Source organism: Coccinella septempunctata, chromosome 1, assembly GCF_907165205.1.
Source record: "Coccinella septempunctata chromosome 1, icCocSept1.1, whole genome shotgun sequence".
NCBI lineage: Eukaryota > Metazoa > Arthropoda > Insecta > Coleoptera > Coccinellidae > Coccinella > Coccinella septempunctata.
The window spans coordinates 46573158-46594207 of NC_058189.1; the positions used below are offsets into that span (position 1 = coordinate 46573158).

Consider the following 21050-nt stretch of genomic DNA (forward strand, 5'->3'; position numbering starts at 1 on the left):
TTAGACTGTTTACGGGCGGATGGTCAGAATTCAATTTGTGTATTTTCCATGTGTTCTGTAAAAATCATGGCCCTATTTTGCGTCCCTATAGAACATTCGCATATTTTACAGGATGTTCATCACGCTATCAAACCTGCAAAATTTTCTCTTTCGTGGACGGGTTCCAAAATTTAATTGTTTTATTTGTGCCGAAATCGTGTTTTTAGTTGATTCAAAATTGAAATTCACATTTACCTTATCAAAATTAAGAAGATGACATTTCTTATTTGCTTCAGATTTTTTCTAATATTTATTGCGATTATTTCCAGATATGTCACGACTTGTGTCACGAGCGACTAAAAGGAAGCACATCATGAAGGAAGTGTATGACTACTCACCACCTGCCGAAAATCAGCAAATAGTTAAAATAACGGCAAGTAAAGGCAACAATCTACATGAAATAGAGACCGCTGATAAAACGAGGTTTCTTGTATCCATGCCAATGAGATACCGCAACTACATGTGGGTTAAAAGAGGTAGTTTCGTCATAATACAACCTATCCACGAAGGTGTTAAAGTCAAAGGTGAAATTGTGAGAGTTTTAATCAGCCAACATATAAACTATTTCAAGGAAGACAAAATATGGCCTGCTGCTTTCTATGACAAACGAGAATTGGAGGAGACTGATGAGGATAATGACGATGATATTCCAATGAATACTAATAGAGTACAAGTAATGATCGAGATCTCCAGTGAAAGTGATTCTAGTGAAGATGATTCAACTGTCAATGATCAAAGTGACGATGATGATAGTGCTAGTGAATCGTAACCAACTTGGTAATTTATAATTCGAATTGTAAATAAATTATGAACTTTTTAATAAATATTTTCCTCAAAATCTATGAATTTCATTTCAATATGAATCCCGTAATTATAATTCGTCTTAAGATAGGTAATGCAACTTTACTGCCAGTTGATGTTTTGTAACTGAACATGTTACTCAGCTTGGAACACTGTATGGTTATCAGATTGAAGATATGTGAATAAGTATATCAATGACTGGCCATTGATATAATGTGTGAATCAATCAAGCTCAGATCAAAACAAATTTGGTTCCCTACTTTGTATCATATATGTGGGATTAATGTTTTTTTTTAGAATTAGAATATATTCATTTTATATGTATATAAACCTTCATAACAATATAAATATAAACAGGCCAGATAAAATGTAAAACTGAAATAAACTAACCTATCGGAATAGTTTGGAAAAATATATGATAAAAAACGATTGAAGCAATTCCTAATCAGAATACAATAAAACAAAATTAACGAGAATCTCAAAAACCATAACAACAAGTTTGTTACGACCTTATTAGTTAATAAGGTCGTAATTTGTGGAGAAAAACTGATTATTTGTTGAGTAGAAATGTATCTCAATCTCTCAATGTAATCTTTTCAAAAACCAAAGTGGTATCTATACTGAATGAAAACTGTTCATATAAGAACTCTCTTTCTTCTGACTGTGGCACATCATAGAATAATAATAGGTTTTTTTAATGAATCAGTTTCAATGAACGGACATTTGAATTTGCTTGGGTGAACTTACTTTTCCTCATATAACTTTAAGCTCTTTTTAGTACCACAAGGGCATAGTAAGAAGAATTTTCGAACCATTTTTCACATCCGCAAGTAGTAATCCACCACTTATTAGTATTCCATAAATATGCTTAGATTTGGTAATATTCAAATCTTTTTGTCGATATAAATGGAAGTAAATTTCAGAGCACCAGACCTATGATAGTCCTTTGCAGCCTCGCAAAGTCTCACAGACTTTTGAACGTGGTTTCTCCAAAATATAAGGCGCTTCTGTCAATCAGGCAAGCTTAGCCAGTTTTATGTGAAAATGTTGGAATTCATCTTCCCCAGAATATTCTTTCGGAATATCATTTTTCGTTTCTTTTAATCAAAGCAAATTTCTGCATTTTCTGAATGAATCATGAGGAAGTTGACTAACAATTCCTCAGAGTTCCTCCAATGTTCAGGAACGAGCTGATATGGGAAAGACAGTGAGTTTAACAAAAAATACCTTTAAAAACAAAATACTTCAAGAGTGTTTCAAAATCACGACCTCAATCTGAATACCAAGACAGCTGTTTACAAAGCAGTCATCCTCCCAACGCTTCTTTACGGAAGCGAAAGCTGGACGCCCTACAGGCGACATATTAAACAGCTTGAACAAACGCAACAACGTCATCTAAGACAGATAATGCACATCAGATGGTTCCACAAAGTTTCGAATGCAGAAGGCTTGCAACGCGCGAGTTGTACAACAATTGAGACTCAAATAACGAGAGCCCGACTCAGATGGAGCGGCCACATTCTGAGGATGCAAGACACGAGACTCCTCAAAATAGCTCTGTATGGCGAATTCACAGAGGGAACCCGAAAACCAGGAGGCCGGTATATATATATATGCGAGTTTTATTACACCATTTGGCGTCTCCCGCATCCTAGCTTCCAGGTCTGCCTGTCTTTCCAATCTTCATCATCCAATCCTCGTCTGTTCATTGCATCTTCTACCCCCACTCTCCATGATAATCGGGGCCTCCCTCTTTTCCTTCTAGCCACTGGCTGCCATTTCCAAATTCTCTGTGGCCATCTATTCTCTTGCATCCGCCTCATGTGGCCATACCAATTCAGTCTTTTAGCCTCTATTGTTTCTATTATATCAGTACTCACTTCGGCCCTACTTCTTATTTCTTCATTCCTCACTTTATCCAATAGTGTTAGTCCACAACTTCGCCGCCAATAGTCCATCTCCATCGCCCTCAACTTCTTCGCGTTTCCGTCAGAAATTTCCCACACTTCAGACCCATATGCGGCGATACTCTCTACCACAGTTTTATATATGCGCCTTTTGACATCCCTCGATAAATTCCTACTCCAAATAAGCGGGTGTAGCTGTCGGATGGCTGATCTACCCTTCGCTATTCTATTTGCAATTTCTGGTGAGCTGCCCCCATTCTCCGATATAAGGGTTCCTAGATATGTGTACTTCTCACAACGTCTCACAATTGACCCATCGTCCATTACAAGATCTTCAGATTTTCCTCCGACACTCATGTATTCGGTTTTATCAAAGTTTATATCCATTCCCCACTTGGAGTATTCCTCGTGCAGTTTTCGGAGCATGTACGAAGCATCCTCTCTGTCTCCAGCAAAAACAACCTGATCGTCAGCAAAATTTAGCGAAAACAGCGTGTTTCCATCAATCTGGACACCCATGCCTCCACATTTCCTACGCCAAAGTTGCAGCGCTTCATTGAGGTATATTCTGAAGAGAGTCGGTGCCATGCAACATCCCTGTCGGAGACCTTTGTTAACGGGGAATTCTTCAGATAGAAACTTTCCCTGTTTTGCTTGACTCGTGTTATCGCTATAAAGATCCTTTATAGCTTTAATAAGGTATGGACTTACATCTTGTCTCTCCATAGCTATCCACAGTTTCGACAATGGTATGCTATCATACGCTTTGCATAGATCTATAAATACAAGGTGAGTCTCCAAATTGAATGCAAGTCGTTTATCTGTTAGTTGTCTGATACTGAAGATGTTGTCGATACATGAGCGACCCGCCCTAAAACCACTTTGCTCCTCGACATCCACAAAGTCTTTCTCAAGGCGGAATTTCAGTACTTTGCCATATATTCGACCGATACTACTCAAGACAGTTATACCTCTGTAGTTAGAACATTGCTTTCTATCACCTTTCTTGTAGATGCTGCTAATATACCCCTTCTTGAAGTCGCTAGGTAGTTCTTCTCCGTCTAGGCATCGGTTATAGAGTTCTGCTAGGAGTTCCAGCAATGTGTTGGGGCCATTCTTTATGAGCTCAACACTAACAGCACCGGGGCCTGGCGCTCTACCATTTTTCATAGTTCTGACAGCCTTTTCAATTTCCTGGGTTGTTATCTTTTCCAAATTGTGCGCCGTGTGAACTCTGTTGGACGTTGTTGGTGTATTAAAATCGACATTGAAATGCTGTCGGTCTTCTCTCATTAACTGTGAGTAATAAGTTTTCCACTGCTCCAGATTTATGAGATGAACCGAAGTGTCGTTTTTTTGATTCGATCTGAGACTTCTTAATAGTTTCCACGACTCTCTTGTTCTTGTACCGCCTATATGTTGATTGATCTCCTCACATGTCCTCTCCCACGCGTCATTCTTTGCCTTTATTATTTCCTTCTTGGTTTCTCTGCTTATACGATTATATTGTTTTCTGTCTTCGTTGTCCTGTGTCAGCAGCCAAACATTATATGCCCGTTTCTTTTCTTTGACTTTTTGAGCTATAGAGCTATTCCACCAAAGGTCCCCTTTTTTTGTTTTCTGTGTTTTTTCTTTTTTCCCCAAACTTTCGTTTGCGGCCTGATGGATGGACTGCACTATTTCATCATAGAGAGATTGGGAAGTCATAGTGGCATATTCAATATGGGATAACTTCTCACTTAATCTCAGTTTGTATAAGAAAACTGTTGACGGGTCTTTCAATGAGTGTAGATTGTAATTAAGGTCTGGTATTTGTCTGAATTTTTCTTCCTCATCTGCACTTCGTTTCGCGTTAACAAATGGCAGGTAAATTTCCGACTTCAACAAAAAATGATCTGAGTTGCACTCTGCTCCCCTATAGACTCTCACATTCTCTACCTTTATTCTGTTGTCTTGTCTACCTACTATGTAGTCTATAATTGATTTGAGCTCTCCCCGTGTCCACGTATATTTGTGTATACTCTTATGTTTGAAAAAACCATTCCATATCTTCAACCCATACTGTTCACATATTTCTATCAGCCGTTCTCCATTATTGTTCAGGTGATCCTCCCCGTACCTTCCTATTATTTTGCTTTGTATGCAACGTCCTACTCTACCGTTAAGATCTCCCATCATAAATACATCCTTCCTCTGTGCTATTCCATCCAAAGTGTTCGTTAAGTGGTTAAAAAAAGTTGTTTTCTCCTTTTCTGGAGCACTGTCACTAGGGGCGTATACACCTAATATAACCAAGTCTATTCCTTTAACCTTAAGTTCCACAGTAACGATGTTCTCATTAACAAATGTCCAGTTCTTAATATTTTTTCTCAAACTGTTTTTTAGGACGATGGAGACTCCCCTTTTTGCTCGACATTCTTTATTTACACCACTATATATATGGAGAAAGTCTTTAACCTCTTCAATTCCTTGGCCTTTCTTTTTTGTTTCAGAGAGTACTGCAATGTCCACTTTCTGATGTTGCAATTCCACAAATACCTCTGTTTTCTTATTACCCAGACCTTGAACGGTCCATGTACCAATTTTCATATTCCTTTTCCGTTTGCTATGTCGTTTCCCAAATAATCCGTCCGGCTTTCCATCTGTACTAGGATATTTAGCGTAAGAAATGTTTCACGGGTGAAGGGTTGCTAGCCCCACGCCCCAACCCCCACACTTGGAGGACCAGGTAATTTTTTGTCAAGGTGTTCTTCCTCTAGCCTTTGATGATCCAACATCCAACTACAAGGCAGCAGCTTCGCCGAACTCTGGCAGAGGCCCTAACAGGGTACTATCATCCGGGCCAGATGAACCCTGGTTTTTTTACGAGGTTGTTACTCCTCCCCCTCACCCTTTTTTCAACCTGGCTTGGGACAGGCTTTGACAGGAGGCCGGTATAAGCGGTTTAAGGATATACTACATCAATCCCTAACATCAGTCAATGTCAATCATAACTGGGAACAACTAGCGTTGGACAGGTCACAGTGGAGGTCTTTGGTACACAGTTATAATGGAGACTCGGGAAGGATTCAGCGGCGGCCAGATCTGGTTGCTGACTATCCATGCCCTGAGTGTGGAAGGATCTGCAGGTTACGGTTGGGTCTCTTCAGTTACAGGAGGGTACACAGTCGTAACTAGTCCTTAGAAAAGTCTGTTCGCACCTTTAAATTTTTTTTTTTTGTCTTTTTGTATATTTATTCCCGGTAACGGGATACAGCAATGAATGAATGACTCGAAAATATTTGCTCTTTGTGTGCTTCAAAGAAGATCACCATATTTTTGGAACTGATGGTAATTTACTATAGCTTTTTTTTTCGATTTGCATTCTCGAAAAAATTTTTTATTTTACTTGTCCTATATCTACATTGTAAATGTCTTGAGGGATCAATAAATATATAATTATTATTATATCGAAGTATTCAAAATAAACAGCCTTAAATACGAGCCAGTTGTCCTGTTAATTCATGAAAATTTTTATTTAAAGGTGAAGTTTCTCTTGCCTTCAAACTTCCTTTAACAAGAATGTTATTATCCGTTAATTCCTTCAACAAAAATTATCTTGCATCAATAGATGTCAAAAGAATCATAGGAAGTTTCAAGGCAAGAGGAATTAACAATCAACAGGACAACTGGCTCGTATTTATGGCTGTTTATTTTCAATACTTCGATATAATAATAATTATATATTTATTGAACCCTTAAGACATTTACAATGTATAGGAAAAGTAAAAGTTATAGGTATTTCAGCTAACAGATGAAATTATATGAACGGAAAGTTTCAATTCGTATGATAGAGATGGAGATTCATTGGGAGTATACAATTTTGAGGACAATGGTTTCATAGAATTCTATCAAATATAAACATTTTAATAAAATGGCGATTTTGCCTTGAGTAGGAAAGTAATATATCGACATATATATATTTTTGAAAAGCTAATTTTTTTTGGATGATATGACTACAAAAAAATAATGCATTCGTATTCAAAATAAATAAGTTGTTTTTTTTTCACCCTTAGTACAAGACATACAAAAAAGTTGAATATAGTATCGTATATCCAATGAAGAAATGGCTGTAGAAAGTTTTCACCGTTTTTAGATTTTTCGTAAATAAAGAAGTTACAGCACATTTTCGAAATCGACAAAATATCAGAATTTGGTCATATCTTCGAAACAAATGAAGATATCGTGAAACGGTTTTCAGTAATGGACTTCTCACGAAAATCGAGAACAGGATTTCTTTCAAAGTTTTTACCTATCTAGTCTGGAAGTAACAGACAGAAACAGCCAAAATCAAGCAATTTGGGATACGCTGTACAATCTTAATATTCTAAATGAATATATTCATAAATAAACTTCCTTTATTTATCATGAAATTTATATTCTGGCAGTGGATGATATAAAAAATTAGGAGGAAATCTGTGAAAATTATTGCGACTCGATAGTCCGGGAAGGCCAATAAAAATTCTTTTCATCTCGGGGTGAGAATCCAACATCACCAAATTAATGTCGAAATTGTAACTGAACAAACAGGGCAACTTTTCTGCTGTACTATTTCATTTTCTACTTGGTTCATTTCAGGTGATGAAAATAGGTGTTTTTTCGTGATTCCCATTTTGACCGACACGACTGTCATGCTTTTTCGAAGAAACTATAATATAATGCACTGATTACTATGACTGTATATGCAGACTAAACATTCACTTTGATATATTGTCTTTATATACTTTACTTTTTTATTAAGTGCATGTGCATCGATATTTTACTCATTTGACCAACCAATTTCACGTAGCTAAAAAATAAATGAATGGATTATAGCTTAATCTGATAACTGTATATTATAGTTCCTCCATTCGGACTAGGCTAATCTATATTGGGCTGAACGCTTCTCCAATTCTTAGATAAATAAAGGTTGAGTTGAATGCAAAGTAACTCTGTATAGTGGAATACATGAAGATGATGATAAAGATGTTTATGTTGATGACAAAAATCTCAGTTAAATTCCATTCAAAATGGCAAACGTTCTAGAAATTTATATTAGGGAGCAATGGTTTCTAGAAAATTTTCCTCTTTCAATTGCAGATCCAATAGGATTCCCAGAATCTCAAGGGCCATTAGAATATAGTGAAAGTTGTGCGGCACTGTTGAAAGACTATAAGCCATTTAATTACCTACCATTTTTGTATTCAGGTCTTTTAACTTGTCGGATTCTTGTTTATTTTTCACAATGATTGTTATTTCCATAGAATTTGTTATCAAATAAATTTGACGACGTATTCATAATCCTTCGATAAAAATAAGCTTTTATGAGATTTAAATAGCTGGGCAAATGTCAAGTGAAATAGTGGTGAAGTTGCTGTAAAAATAAATTCGGTATATCAAGAATCTGCAGAAATGATTGAACAAAAAATGGATGCACATTTTACACCAACACATATTAGACTATAGCGAGCTTAGAATCTGTCCATAATCAATCTAAGGTTTTAGCAATTTATATACCATTGAAAAATTACTATTGAATTCATTAAGTTTATATATTATCCCACTCAGATGATTATAACGTGTCCAAACGGAAGCTTTATTTATCATTAATAGATAATTTCCTGTTTACAGCCGAAAAGTTCCTTTCTTTATTTCGCCCTTCGTGCTATAGGCACAAATTTACATTCACAACCGATAAACTGAGATATACCGTCACGAAAATTCAAATATCATACATGAAAACTATTCGATCAAGTCTCATGCGATGAGGAGTTTCATGCAATATATATAGGTACAATTACAGCAATAAACAGTTTAAATATACAGGGTGATTTCAAAGGTGGGACTTTCTTTTGACAGAAGGCAGAGCTCATCAAAATAAGTCGTATAACCAAAAATTGTCTATATAGAATATACAAGATGGCTGATATAGAACCCCTTGAAGTTCGACAAAATTTCATTGAATTTCAAGAACGGGACAATGGAAGGTGACTCCGGAAAACGAAACAAAACATAAACATATGGCTGGACAATGAATGGTTCAGTACCAAGTTCATCGGATTAGATGCATCAGGTCACTTCTGAAAGAATCATAATTGTTGTATCGTGCAAAATTCAAAAAATCGAGGCAGTTTCTTGAAAGTGCTCATGTTAGTTATGTTGGAAAAGTGCTATGATGTTTTCCCATTTCATCCCATTTTTACGACGATTGTTGGAATGTTCAAACAAGAAGATTGTGATGCCCATTGTGAAAAAATTCGTGAATAATTTAGACGAATTTTGTTGGTGAGATTTTGAAATATTATTCTATTTTTTACTCTTCTCTGTCAGTTGGTATCAAAATGAGCCATTTCATAAAATCGTGTAAGTTACTGAAAAATAATGAGAACAATTCGGCAATCCTAAGTTTCCATTTTCATTATCACGTAAATATCGAACGAGCCAATATCCTAAATTAAACCACATGGTCGAATCAGGAAATGAGTTTTTTCCACTGCTATGCGATCATTCAGCTAACAAACGGTCTAGGGTCGTATTAGGATCATTTTCATTTTGAAAAATTTGTGTAGGTGATTTGTGGTGAAACGCTCCATGTTGACCAGTTCTACCTTCTGTTGAAAAAAAGCCTCACCTTCAAAAATACCCTGTACAGAGTCCAGCATCAGCGCATAAATAGTTTTTTGTAGAACTGCCATTAAAAGTGACACATTTAATGACAGCCAACATTGTTAAAAGTGATTGTTTACGTGGAAGCTACATTTTCTTATGATGAAATCAGATAAAATTATAATAATTATTTTAGGAATTGCAAATTTTTATTATCAATATTTAACAAATTACTTATGAACATTAATATTAATGGTATAACTGGATTGACTAGAACAATGAGCAACACATTATTAGAATCCTCCTTATCATCTTAATCATTACTAGTAGAAACCGGAAGTACAATATTGGAGATGATGTTCCAAAATCTGCTGACTTGTTGAATTTTTTCCGCAATGACCTTTCTATAAGCAATAGAATGATCAACAAAGCCCTCGGCTACCGTCGTAGACTTCCATCCAACATGTTTTTTTATCTCCGTAATATTTACTCCTGATTATGCTAGCAAAGAAGCGGAGGATCTACGAAAACAGTGTTATGTATATTGCTTTGTTTCTAGCAGTTTCAAGAATTCGTCAACAATAGAGGGCATTTTCCCAAATGTTTCGATACCATGGATATACTAACCTAACATGGATGAGCTCTCCCATATTCGAGCTATGGAAGAATGTGTTGCCAGCCCAACTAAGAGAGAGATAGAGCTAGTATTGGCAAAAAGCCCGCAAATTCCAAAAGCATTGAATGGGTATGGAAATTCTGTTATTTGTGCGTTTTTCATGAGAATTCTAGGAGCAAACATGAAAGTATTGTGCGAATACATTGCCTAAATGATTCTTTGTTTTTAGAGCTACAAAAATTCATGAATGAAAGCGCACTTTTCATGTGAAAATTCCAGGAACTTCATACGAAGAAAAATATAAATCCTATTGCGATCGCAGAAATGGTTTATTTAATGAATTTGAATGAATACAGATTGTTTCAAGAGTCAATTTAATACGTTTAGGGGTTTATTCCTTCGAGAATTGTTAGGCAAAAATTCTTATAAACACTATAAACATAGGACCTCAAAGGTGAGCTGTGCGGTTTTAATTATTATTAAATTAAAGTATTATTATACTTTCAAATTTTTATTGCCATGAACATTAATAAAATAGTCCTCTTCAGCAAAATGCTCTTGCTGCATATTAAAGGTGTCCCAGGGAATGAATTTTTTTTTCCTTTTACCGCCAGCCATCAATCAACTTTTTCTCAGGACCTCGTCCTTTGGAAATCTATAATATAAAGGAATCCTCATCTTTTATTCCAAAATTAAGAAATTATGAATAAAGATTAATCGATTAATTGAATAATAACCCAGATAAAAAAGATACCTAGGGAAACTTACTTGTGGAATTTGATATTCTCGCCCTTTTTGAATCTGTTTGTACAGTTTATGGCTGCACAAGATTTAACCAATATGTATTAGTGTTAGTTGAACACTTTCATTTCTAAACAATCGATAAAATTAAACACAAATAGCACACCAAAAGCAAACTCAATAATTGTAAACAACGCTTTTAGTGAGTTTTTTGCCACTACTAGCTCTATTTCTCTAGTCGCAACAGGTTTCTCTTTCTTTTATCGCTTCAATTGTAAGTTATAATTTCTACGATTTATACCAACTTTTTTTTTATAGGTACATTTATTTGAATGTCGACCGCTCAATTTCTGGCATTCTCTAATTTCTCCACTCTTCTATTTCTCATTCTCATTTTTTCATATTGATCGTTCATAAAAAGCAATTTCTTTTATTTCTCAGTCAATTTAGTCAATTCGGCTGGGAATTAACTTCATAGGAGTATGGGGTCACTAATCAAAAAAAAAAATCAGACATCTCTTGAATATCTCATACTCTAATAGATTGTGTCTGATTTCTTTTAATTACTGACCGATACTGCAATCCAGTTGATACTTGTATTAACGAACATCCTTGCATAACCTGCTGCTATTCTTTCCTGATACTTTGTCTCATTTCGAAAACTCATAATGTATTTATTTTAGTATAAAATCAGCTTATCAGTTTATCCACTTCGTTGCCCAAGGGAATTTCGGTCTTATGATAGTTCTTTTGATTATTATTTTTGATTCTTCTTTGGATGATAACTTCACCATTTCTGATTCCATTTTGTGGGGTTCATCAGTTCTAGTACATAAATAAAAAAAATTCATAAAGGGTAGGCAAACAAATATCTGAAATCTCGATTATCTCAAAAAATAAATATAGGTATCTCTTATGAATATTCATTTCTCAGGAAAACAAATGTTTTGGAGAAATAACAAGTATAGGGCATTTTAATTTGATGTCACTGAGGGAAACAAACCATTGTATTGTGTGGGGCAATATTGTTTATTTGTCTATCATACCGCAATGTCATTGACTGAACTACAATTTCTCAGATAATTGATGAGGATTTATAAAAACCAGCGTGATCCTCGGGCAATATGGCGCGAATTGTTATTGAACATGTTTTGCAATGTGATTTCATGCAGTTTGTTATCTGCAGTATGATTTCTTATTAATTTTTAAGATGCAAAACTTTTATGAAAATCGCATGTTTTATTTTTTATTGATATGACCCCAAAAAAATTCCGTAGATGTATTCATAAATAACTTTATACCCCATCTATTGTCTCGAAAATCATAGAGGTAAATGATTTCAACATTTTTAACCATTGATAGAAAACCTCAACTTACCACGAAAGTTTCAGGTTTTTTCTGAATTTTTTCGGAATTTAGAGTGTTTATGCACGGACGAACAGAATTTAAGAGGGGTCTACACCGTTATAGTAGTCAGTTGAAAGAGTGAAAAGGAATATCTTACGTCAGAAACCAATAATTTATGTGGGGTTTTCATTATGATTCAATTCAATCAGTTCGTCACCTCGAAAAGTCGAAAAAAATTTTATTCGTCGAACGAAAAAAAATTTAGAAAATTTTATTCATTGAAGAACAAATATTCATTCATGTTATTAACTTTCCGAGGTGCAATTATCTCTTCTATAAATTTCCACGTGAAAAAATTTCTCGAAAAGTTTTGCCATTGGCTACAATTCGTATCCTGGTGAAATTGAAAACAGACGTTCGTTAAGTGCTACTATCAGTTCTACGAAAGTGGAAACTATTGTTATATCCGTAACTTATACCTATCGTTCAAGTGTTCCGGCCACATCCCACATTCTGGTACCTAGTCTTTCCCCCTTTACGCCACAACTCCTCTTAATTCAAATCTCACCTGTAGTCTATCGAAAACATATCTATTCATACTTTGAGTTGCTATTGATTATTATATATTATATAAATTACACTATTACACGTCCAAACCGCCACATTTCTAGTTTCCTGTAATATAACTTATTAATTATGTGTGACGAAAGTTTGTTTATATAATTCCTTTTTAAACTCGCTTTGGAATCAAGATACTCACGTTATCAAGATTATTGAGATGACATTCTTGCATTTTACTGAATTTGTTCTAATTTCAATTATTTCCAGATATGTCACGACTTGTGTCACGAGCAACTAAAAGGAAGCACATCATGAAGGAAGTGTATGACTACTCACCACCTGCCGAAAATCAGCAAATAGTTAAAATAACGGCAAGTAAAGGCAACAATCTACACGAAATAGAGACCGCAGATAAAACTAGGTTTCTTGTGTCCATGCCAATGAAATACCGCAACTACATGTGGGTTAAACGTGGTAGTTTTGTCATAATACAACCTATTCAGGAAGGTGTTAAGATCAAAGGTGAAATTGTGAGAGTTTTAATCAGCCAACATATAAAGTATTTCAAAGAAGTCAAGATATGGCCTGATGCTTTCTATGACAAACAAGAATTAGAGGAGACTGATGATGACAACGACGATGATCCCAATGAATACTAACAGGGTACAATTAATGCTCGAGATCTCCAGTGATAGTGAATCTAGTGAAGATGATTCGAGTGACAATGATCAAAGTGACGATGATAATAGTGTTGGTGAAACGTAATTACCTCGGTTATTAATTGTTCGGAAGCTATTGTACAGTATGTTTATACCTATATAAAAAAATTTGTTATAAATATTTTCTTGAAAATCTCCAAATTTTACTCTTTTCTTTTCAATATGAATCCTGTTATCTTTGATTTGTGATTGAGTAGTTTATGTAATTCTGTTTTTGGTTATTGTTTTGTATCTAAACATTCTGCTCAGCTTGTTCTCAGATTGGAGACGGAGATACTATGCGAAAATATCGGTTTATTTATTGCTGGAAGTAAAGAGTGAGGGAATCAAGGAAAAATCATTTATATGAAATTCTGCCGACGTTTCGATTACATCAAAATAATCATCGGGCCTCAGAAAGATCAATACAAAATGATCTCACATAAAAATAAATTTTGGCCACAAAAATTAACTTAGGGATTTTAATATTGATGTCATTATTTTTCTTCCTTTTTATGAGTCATGAACATCCTAAAAATATAAATGATAGCCTACATCACCAGTTTACTGCTATTGTCTGCTTAGAAGAAACACGTAAAATGTTCTTATGCATAGGCCTTTATCCAGGCATGCTTTTGTTGATAAGAAACTTGGCGTTGAATATATTACGAAGAAATAACTAATTCCTCGATATTCTCGAAATGGTTTGAGATATAAGAAAGAAATCTGGTAAAAATGGAAACCTTGTTAAGCTGGAGGAAATATGTAGGTACATACGCAAACGAGAAACACACAAGTAGTCAGAAGTGTGTTTCTCATTTGCGAACATATTTCTTTAATAGTGTGTTTCTCAGTTACGTACATATTTCTCTGAAAACTAACACGATGGTGGAAGAAATAATTAGAAAAGCTCATTGAGGTGATTATTTCACGATGCATATCTCGTCTTCATGAAACACAGTGTATTGCGTACTGACATCGACTTTCATAGTTCTGAGGAAAAAAATTTTACGCCAGTAATTTTTCCCCAAACTAAATTCGTTTCTTCTATTCTCATTCCATTTAGAACCATCACTTGAATGATGCATCACTTGAAAAGCATTTGTTATTCAAAAAATACCCTAGAAGAGCAATCGAACGAATAATTTTATTGAATCAAAAAAATTTTTCACATCAAAAGAATTCTTGAAAATCGCTGCCTCCAGCTACGAAAATATCACCCTCATGGATTGCCGAACTGTTATACTGTTTCCGATTCGAATACAAATGCACTTTAAAAATATTTCAGTCGAATAATTCCGAGCCCATTACCCCATTCAGGGTATGCCAATCATCCAAGTAAAATATTCGTGAAATAAACTAGCGAACGTTATGATGGTGGCCTCAAACTAATATTCCTCAACTACTGCATACCTTATGGGTTCTGAAATCAACATTAATGAAAATAAAAGATGGGGATTGGGGAAATAAGGAATTCGAGTTTATTCGGCGGAAGACGTGTTGTGTCACGTGAACTACTGGGTCATCGGTAGTTTGTCTACGTCGTCATGGCCAAGATTCGATCACAGCTTCAATGGAACGTTGGTGGAAGACCTGGAAGACAAAGGATTTCTAGAAAATAAATGGGTTAACCCAACTGAAATACGCCTGCCTGAAATACACTCACTTTCAAAAGTCCTGCACCCCCTAATTATTAAGGCTATCTCAAACTTTGAAAAAAAAATTATACCCTCGGGTTCAAGGATAATGAAAGGCTTTTACAGAAATAAAATGAAATCAATTTCATTTCATAGAATTATGAAGTTGAAACAACAAATACAAATTAGGAATCAAAAATTGCAAATACAAAAATTAAATTCAAACGGAAAATTAAAAGTTAATTAATAAAAGAGCAAACTAATATGCAGTATTCGAGCCTCTGCTGCTTAGCAATGCATTCACTCGTCTAGGCATTCCAAAAATTAAATTATTGATTATTTCCCGCGGAATATTCATCCATTCCTCGGTAACAGCTACAATAAGTTCTTGTGAATTTCGTGGTGGATTATTTCGATGGAAAACGGCTCTGGAAACATGATCCCATATATGCACTATAGGATTTATGTCAGGAGACATCGCGGGCCATTCTAATCTGATAATGTTTTGGTTTTCCAGGGCTTCTTGAACACCTCTAGTGCGATGTGGCCTGGCATTATCGTCCATAAAGATAAATTGAGCCCCTAATTCATTACCCATGGGTATAATTACAGGATTTATTATATTTTCGAGGCAATATGCACCAGTCATCGTCCCGGATATGTGAATTAGTGGCGTTCTTCTTCCAAACATTATGCCTCCCCAAAACATTTCAGTGCCACCGCGAAAAGGAGCAACTTGAATAGCTCTCTCAGGCCTATTTCGACATCCTGGTTCCCTCCAAACTCTTAAGCGGTAGTCATGACTTACTAACCCAAACCGTGACTCATCTGTAAATAGCACATTCCTCCATTCTTCTGAATGCCAGTTTTGATGAGCTCGCGACCACTGCAGACGAGCGGTTCGGTGAAGAACAGTTAATAAACGAACTCTTAGAGGCCTTTTGGACCGCAATCCTGATGTTAAAATTCTTCTACGAATTGTAGCACATGAAATTACACGGTTGTGGGCTCTTTGGAATTCCGACCTGAGTGTTGGTACCGTCACTGACCTATTTCTAGGGGCTGATTGGGCAATATACCGATCTTCCCGAATCGTGGTAACACGAGGACGACCATTTCGAGGTCTTCTATGCACTTCACCAGTTTCCTCATAGCGCCTAATCGTTTTGCTAACCGTGCTTCGAATAATGTTCAGTCTATTGGCTATCTGATGGCGTGAGAGCCCTTCTTGCCAGAGAGCAATAATTCTAGTTCTGTCAAACTCAGACAACTCGTTTCTGGGCATATTACACAGTTTTTGAACTAACCGGTACTTAAAACGAAAAACTACTGATCCGCAGAAAGGCACACATTTGACAAAATCGATATTTAAACACAGGAACATTTTTTGTTTCGTAATGTTATCGTTTTATTTGGTGGTCAACAAGTTTCTGTTGTTGTCAGTAACAATTTGTTGTGAATCTTGATTATTTTATCTCCACTACAGGGGGGGGTGCAAAACTTTTGAAAGTGAGTGTATATTCAAACAATTGATTTTTTAAGAAACCCTTCTAGCTTACTTGAGTTTGAAGGGGTGCGTGTGTTGATTAAAATTCCACTTCTTCTCCCTAGGGTCCAAAGATGCGCACTCAATTTTCTGATGGAGGAATTTGAATCGATATTTATCCCATTTATTGAAATTATTCAACGAACATATCCTGACTTTTATTCGCGCGGATGAAGTCGAGTTTGGTAAATAATCGAAGTGAATAATAGCCGTAAAATGCAAGAAGAACCTTTAATCATTCTGAAAAAATTATTAAAAAAATATCAATCGTCATTTTCGATACGGCAATTTCGGCTTGGAAGCTTAGCAGATGGCTTTCTCATTCTCATTCATAATGAAATCCAAATCCAGCACGGAATTCGAAGTGGACAAAATTTCTTTATCACTTCGGCAAGGAATTTCGTGACGGCTATGAATGATGCTAATGATAAGGCGGCTACAGACGGCATGGCAAACCTTGGCCAGCGTTTGTGGAAACGTTGTTATATTCTCGATATTCATGCACCGACGACCATACACACATGTTGATTTTGCAAGTATTTTCAAGGCAAGTTAGAAGGCGAACGTTGAACAAGCGTGCGAGGAAATGAAGTCTGATTTTTATCATTGACGTTTTGCGGATCCCAAAGAATGGGCTACTCTATAATGGTGTCATTGCTCCAGTTTTCAGTCATTTTAGCTTAAAAAAACAATAAAAATTGGCAACAAGAGACATTATTAAATCTACTGCGGTATTAACCATGCACGACTACACGACGTACTTCACAGAACACCAAAAATTACGAACTTCCTTAATAAGGAATCCTACAAACAAACCATACAAGCCAGATAGAAATTGCTATAAAAATTTCAAATATGACTCGCGTGTCGTGTGTACGGTGATCAAATTCACTGACGAGTCTCGATAAGTTTGACCTTTGATGTGTGTCTAAAATACCGCCTTCTAGGCGAACCCTGGCCAGCGCCAGCTTTGGCTTTGCCTTGCCATATGGTTTGCATACACGCTATACACACGATGCGCAAACGTTGGAACGAGCGGGCGTTTGCCAAGGCTTGACCATGGACCTATAATACTAGTTAGTATTATACATCTATGTTAGTATTATACATCTATGGGCTTGACATGCCGTCTGTAGCTTCCTTTAAAGTTTGATTAGTTAGCGGACGATGGGGTAATTGCGGACGCGGGGTAAAAGCGGACACAAGGATATCTACTAGATCCTTCTCCATGCGCTCAAATATCATGACCAAGTTATCTAGTTTCAAACCTTTAATGCGAAGAAAACAGTTAATACCGGTGATCGTTCTTAGTTTTCAAAATAAGTCATTTCGAAAAATTTTGTAACTTTTGATCTAATTTTGAGGATTTATCATTTTGCTTGTGGTTTATATGAAAAAAAAGTGATGTCGAATAGTTAATAATTTCTAACGATTGTTTTGTTTCAATAGAGGTGATGCTCTAATAACATTCAACAAAATATTGTACCAGTATCAAATTTTTGTTTTATTATTTTTGAAATGCCGTAAATATGGACAGAAAGGGTTTTGTATTTCTTGAAAAAAACAATTTTGTTCCTAAATCCCGTGAAATTATGAATGATAATTCTATAGTTGATTAACCAAAGATTAATAAATTAATAAAATCAGACTGATATGTCATTATCTATAAGTGTTATACTTCATTTTTCTTCAGCGTCCGCAATTACCCCATCTTCCCCTACATGTTCAATTCATTTGAGTATTTTGTCCGAAGTTTACTGCCAACTTTCGTACCGAAGTGCACTTCGGCCCGCGAATTGCGAATGCAGCTTTAAGGTTGTCTATGCTTAATGATTTGTTATTCACGATGAGTGATTTATGAATGTCTTAATGCTCAAGGACAACGATAGATTATGATTACATCATGCATCCATGATGAGTTTCCATTTAGGGGAGACTGGGGAGGGTTGATACGTTTTTTGGAATTTTTATTCTGGAAACTGAATTATATGAAGAAGCAGGACTTTTCTTATATTATATAATTCTTCAATTAATCGTTCAACAAAATAAATATAGAAGTCGCAAAACATAAACATCTTATTCTGTACAGAACGTTGAACACAAAAACATGTAAACTGTCTCAAACCTCCCCACATATGGGAGGATTGATACGATGTACTGGGAGAGTAATCGAGAGGATTATTCAGCTCAGTAGGTAGGTCAGCAATGATACTGGCTTGCTTTGGTCCTATAGGTGTAGAAAAATTAGGAAATTGTCAGTTAGTCACTTCCACACAAGAAAAGTCGGCCTCGTTAAATACATGGGGATTGTACGGTTTTTAAAAATCCCTTTGATATGTTGGATGGTGAAGACGCCTTCATGTAGGCCTATCCAACTAGCTACGGAATATTTTTTGAAGATCATACATGTATCAGGCCTCCCCTCGACAAATGTCTCAAACCTCCCTGAAAACAATTTTTAAAGTGATTTATGTTTTCATCTTATACGCATATATTTTGAAAAGCGAATAAAACTGTAAATTGAGTAGTTTTATGCATATTTCCCAGTGAAATGTTTGTTTATGCCGAAGAATTAATGCATGATCATAAAACCCTTAGGTAACTTGAGTAAAAACTTACAATTTCTCACCTCGAAACACTCTTCGTTGAATATTTCACAAACAAACTACTGTTAGCCTTACATATTAACGTCACGCAATGCCCTCTGCTAAAGAATAGTGTTCTCTAGTGTAATACCTTTGAAAACGGCTACAGATCGCGGATATAAGCCTGTATCAAGCCTCCCCATGTATCAATGCTCCCTAGTCTCCCCTAACTGGATATTATTTATTTGAATCACATAGGTATATTCCACCCGATGTTATCCACGATATTCATATTCCTCGTGAAAATGTGTATTTACGTTTTCTAAACAGTGAGTCGAAGTTCCCAATGCCTTCAGTTTTGCTCTTCTAGACGATTAGCTAGCTACTATTGGGCTGATATACCGGAAAACCATGGTATTGGCCATTAAGCAGTCTAGACGCACTCTGGCATATAAATTGTAAAGCTGTGTATGTGGGTAACCATTCAAGTTCATTGTTATTGTGGAAATGCTGGAGCTTTTGTTATTTCGTCGTTTATTTTAATTTCGAGACATTCTGAATGGTTATAGAATTGGTGAGAGAGGCAGGGATAGACGAAGATAGCGATCATACGTGCATACGTGAAAAAGTAGGAGCGACTAGAAACAGCATTGAAATCCAACGATGCCACATTGTGCGCAATTTTTGATTGACATTGACAGCACAGAGAGCTTGATAGACGTCAAACTATGTAAACATAACACATAATTTTGAATATTATATACTATATACTTTTAGCAGAGAGACTCTGCTTTTAGTTATTATAAGTACATTGCAATAGCATTATTTTTGTTTTAAAGTTAGTGGTGTTATTCCTAGTGATTCTTCCGCTAACAGTGTTAGATTTACGTTGGTAATGGTAATGAAAGTATTCAATAAATTGGGCAAGTCGCACAGTATTTTAGCAGGAAGTGCCATTATCTTGTTATGTTGTTGGATGTGGAGGCCGAAGAAACAGGGACAGTGTTAGTTTTTTCGTATTCCTGAAGGAATTTCTCTATTTCAGCACCAGGAGCTTCACATAAATGACTTAAGGATACGACAAAAATGCTTGGACGTTATTATTAATTAAGAGCTGACGTCCACTTGTAATATTTTTTTATTCATTATATTTATGCTGTTTATTTTTTCACTAGTTATATTTTGATACTGTTAATATTTTGTACCGATATTTTTATACAGTTCCCATTTATACGTATAGTGAATACACCTTTTCATTAAAACAGTGCACCTTTACAAGAAAATTTTTATTACAACTAAATTACATGAACATTATCATATATTCAACGATAAGACGGCGCCGTAGGGTGGACATGGTCAAAACTACTCCAGGAAAAATAAGAAAAAATCCAGCTCAATTTTTTATTTCATTACAAAATAACTTATGAAATTCTTCGCAAATTAACACCCTCCATAATATTTTAAGTTAAAACGGCCACAATTTTCCAAATATTTTTGTTATTTTTTGTATCTGCAACCTAAGCAGTACTGCTGCCCACCACATTTCCTTAAACTAGAATACTTATAGTTTTTACAAAAAAAAATATCAGAATATGTTTTTCCCATAAAATTTTGAAAGATTTTTACTTTCAGCCCACTTTCACTCATTTTTTCCAGAACTATTCAACATGAATAAAAGCATCTTCATAGAGTTAACATCCATCTTAAAATAGAAATAAACAAACAGCATAGAGAAAGCTAAATACTAAAATTAAATTCAGAATCAGTTAAATTGCAAGGACACAATAATTTGCCTCTTTTGTTTTGTATTAAATACAACCTCATACAGGCTGCTTTGTATGTCTATTTCATCTTTCCAATCTTCAGATCATCAACTATAGATAACATTCCCTCAATTTGATGGGGTTGTCCTTGCAGAGTCGATGTTTGTTGATAGAGTCCCGCAATG

The 21050-nt window shown here is 35.5% G+C and overlaps 2 protein-coding genes across 2 annotated transcripts; both read left to right on the forward strand.

The window, feature by feature from the left end:
• The first annotated feature begins 352 nt into the window (after positions 1-352).
• On the forward strand, positions 353-808 carry LOC123306968 (probable RNA-binding protein EIF1AD). Its single transcript, XM_044889169.1, has one exon. It carries the CDS (start codon positions 353-355, stop codon positions 806-808), a length of 456 nt encoding a protein of 151 aa, XP_044745104.1.
• Positions 809-12947: 12139 nt separating this feature from the next.
• LOC123306978 (probable RNA-binding protein EIF1AD) lies at positions 12948-13295 on the forward strand. The gene has a single exon (XM_044889182.1). The coding sequence runs from the start codon at positions 12948-12950 to the stop codon at positions 13293-13295; it is 348 nt and encodes a 115-aa protein (XP_044745117.1).
• Positions 13296-21050: the final 7755 nt, after the last annotated feature.